The sequence below is a fragment of the Cyprinodon variegatus genome, unplaced genomic scaffold (assembly GCF_000732505.1).
Source record: "Cyprinodon variegatus isolate N-32 unplaced genomic scaffold, C_variegatus-1.0 Scaffold300, whole genome shotgun sequence".
Taxonomy (NCBI): Eukaryota; Metazoa; Chordata; class Actinopteri; order Cyprinodontiformes; family Cyprinodontidae; genus Cyprinodon; species Cyprinodon variegatus.
The window spans coordinates 843,115-846,232 of NW_015150753.1; the positions used below are offsets into that span (position 1 = coordinate 843,115).

General features: G+C 37.2%; 1 protein-coding gene across 1 annotated transcript in view; it reads right to left on the reverse strand.

Moving 5' to 3' along the window:
• Window positions 1–2,300, reverse strand: part of ophn1 (oligophrenin 1) — a gene marked incomplete at its 5' end in the record, with an annotated part of 38,874 nt that extends 36,574 nt beyond the window's left edge. Inside the window, 2 exons of the mRNA XM_015384032.1 lie at window positions 1,755–1,816; window positions 2,198–2,300. Coding sequence (XP_015239518.1) covers window positions 1,755–1,816; window positions 2,198–2,300 — 165 coding nt within the window. The remainder of the gene's footprint in view (window positions 1–1,754; window positions 1,817–2,197) is intronic.
• Window positions 2,301–3,118: the final 818 nt, after the last annotated feature.

Sequence of the window (3,118 nt, forward strand, 5' to 3'; positions counted from 1 at the left end):
ACTATATAGGTCTATAAACACCGTACGAGATCTAATAAAAGAATAAAATAAGAATAAAAATGAGTTTTTATGGTTGAGATTTACTGTAGGTGAACACTGATCCCTCCAGTTCATAGGTCAGTATTGGTAGCCCTTCCTATGACTCGGTAGCCATGAAGTAGCCCTCAGCCTTAAAAAGGTTGGTGACCCCGGCTCAAGATAATAATAAATTCTCACTAATTTCTTTCAGTGAGTAAATAATAATTAACACAGTCAGATAAACACAAATCAAATTAATATTTTGCCAAATAAAACCAAAAAAAATCCCCATCAGAGCCAGCGGTCCTTCACACACGGCTATGCTGACAGAGGGCTGTTGCAGATTGGCTAATGCTACCCCTGGCTGTGGTTAGCATCGGAGGTCCGTTGGTTTTCTCGGTTTTTTCAATATCTGAGCTTTTTTTTTTTTTTACAGTCTTAATCAGTAAATGGGCCATATAGTGATGCTTTAAAGTATAATATTCTCGCCTCAAATTATCTTAAAACATACTTTTATAGAACAACAGCAACAGAAAAGTGAACTTTTAACTTAATACTATCTGTACTCTCCACTGGAAGCTGCTGCTGCCGCAGTGCATGCTGGGATAGCGGTCAATCTCTAGAACAGACAAGTCTGCTATGATGCATACTTGGTAAAGAGGGAGGGGCCAGAACAACATCCGGGGACTTTGTCCATTCTCAGTCTACTGTTCTTATGAATTGGAACAGTATTAGGGCTGAGGATGATGACGTTTCACGAGCACAGGAGAACGCACAAGCACACATATTGAGAAACTGCCTTGGACATCTGCTTTATGGCTGCCCAGCAAAGCAGTTTGGTGGTTAAAGAAAAAGGTGTGGTGATAGAAGATGCCATGAGATCTGCTGGAACCCGGAGCACAAATGGCGATGGCTTTACCCGCAAAAAAATCTGCTGTCATTTGATTCTTTCACGAGGGATGAAGCAACACTGAGGTGAATTACAGCGCAAAATGTATTTTACAGAAAACTTTTAAATCCCTTTACATGGTGCTGTTTGTTAAGTCTCTGAGCAACATCTCTTCTACCTACCTTAAACAACAATTAATAACATAACTCCTTACTTTATTAAATATGGGATTATAGACATAAGCCATCACTATTCAACTAGTGTTCTCAGATGACTAGAAAAATATGTAAAAATACATTTTTATCATTATATAATAGAGATCTACAATTTGCCTACAAGGAAATGTTAGACAGATATGACCTTTAAATATAGTAATTAATGAAATATTCTGTGCTTCCACCATCACAGCATTTGCATGTGTAAAACAGGTCTGTATTCAAACAACCCAGTTTAACCAGCATGACTTCAACTAAAAGTTTATGTTACTTCTAGTACAGAGAGGCTTTTAGCAGCGGGGAGCGGCAGGCATCAAAACCTAATGAAAAACACTAACATATAGCCACATTGACTAAAAAAAAAGGAACAAGAAAACTAAAGGGGGAACAGAAAATAAAATTACCAGCAATGCGCTAATCGTTTCTGCATGATGCCGCACAGCTTCTCTGTCTGAACATGTTCTGAATAAAGTTATTTTCCAGAATTAAACTTGCAGAGAGCTTTATAAAAAAACAAAAGATGAGCAGCAGGGTGAGGGGGTTGTTTATTGGAGGAAATACTTATGCGGCTTTATATCTGAAGGGGTTCAAATAGGATGCAGAGGAGGATTTGCAGGAAGCTGATAACCTACCAGCATCATCCTGTCGTGCTCCACTTCCTGCAGGAGGCCGGCAAACTCCTGGAATGACTCAGCTGGGGAAAAACAACAAAAAGACAAGGACCGGATCACAGTATTGATAGTTATTATTGTATTTCACACACCAATGTCGGAAACACTCTTGTATAATATAAGATGGGGAAAAAAAGAACTTATCAGCATGCACTCTGTAATAAAAAACGTCCTCGTAATGACATAAGAATAGGCTTTACATTCTGGTTACTCAGAGTCAAGAGAAGTTCCCCTACTTCACAGGGTTACGTAAAGGAGGAAGGTTTTTTTAATCAAATAAAATAGGTAATAAAGTAGATTTTTTGTCAATTATTGGACTACTTTATCCAGAAAACCTCTCAAGGTAAATATCTGGTGAAAGTACTTACCTGTTAGGAGCCTAAAGATCAATAGTGGTATCTTACCTATGTTAATCTCATCATCCGTCAGAGAGTCGCCAATGAAGTCGAACTGGAATGCACTGAGAGTCTGGGAAAACTTCTGCACTGCCAAGGAATAGCCTGTTGAAAATAAGATTTATTCTTATTAAAGCCAGACTCCTTCTTCCATTCACCAACGTCAACAATACAAAAGCTTTTATTAGCCCTCCAACTTTTTCTATTTTCTCTAATCTTCCTTCCACATTTGCTCAAGTTACAACCAAAAGCTTCAAAGTTTTATTTGGGGATTTAATGATGTAAATCAACGCGGAGTGCACTGTAACTGAAAACTGATACGAAAATTTATCTTAAAACAAATTTGGAAAAAANTTTCTCTAATCTTCCTTCCACATTTGCTCAAGTTACAACCAAAAGCTTCAAAGTTTTATTTGGGGATTTAATGATGTAAATCAACGCGGAGTGCATTGTAACTGAAAACTGATACGAAAATTTATCTTAAAACAAATTTGGAAAAAAAAAAAAAAAAAAATGGGTCATAGGTTTATATCAGCCACTGTTAGTGCAAGAGGATGTTTTAAGTGAGTTTCTACAGGCTTTACACACCTACAGATAGTTTTGTTTTTTATTTTTTTATTTTTTTCCTTTTTTTAGGTATTTAAAGCTCAGTCATATTTACTGGAGAGCCAGACACGTGCAATGCAGGGGCGGAGCAAGATGGGGGGCTAGGGGTGGCCATGATCACCCCTACCTTTTATTTCGCTCTAATACAGATCGTGGCAGCAGTAATAGTCTCAAGTGGAATATTCAAAACATTTAATTTTTTTGTAGTTAATTACAGACATCAATATACTAATATCAAAGATGATAAGTACAGAATTCATGCTCTTTTCAGAACAAGATTTCTGTTATATGGGATAAAGAGAAAAAAATGTGTCTCTGCAAGTC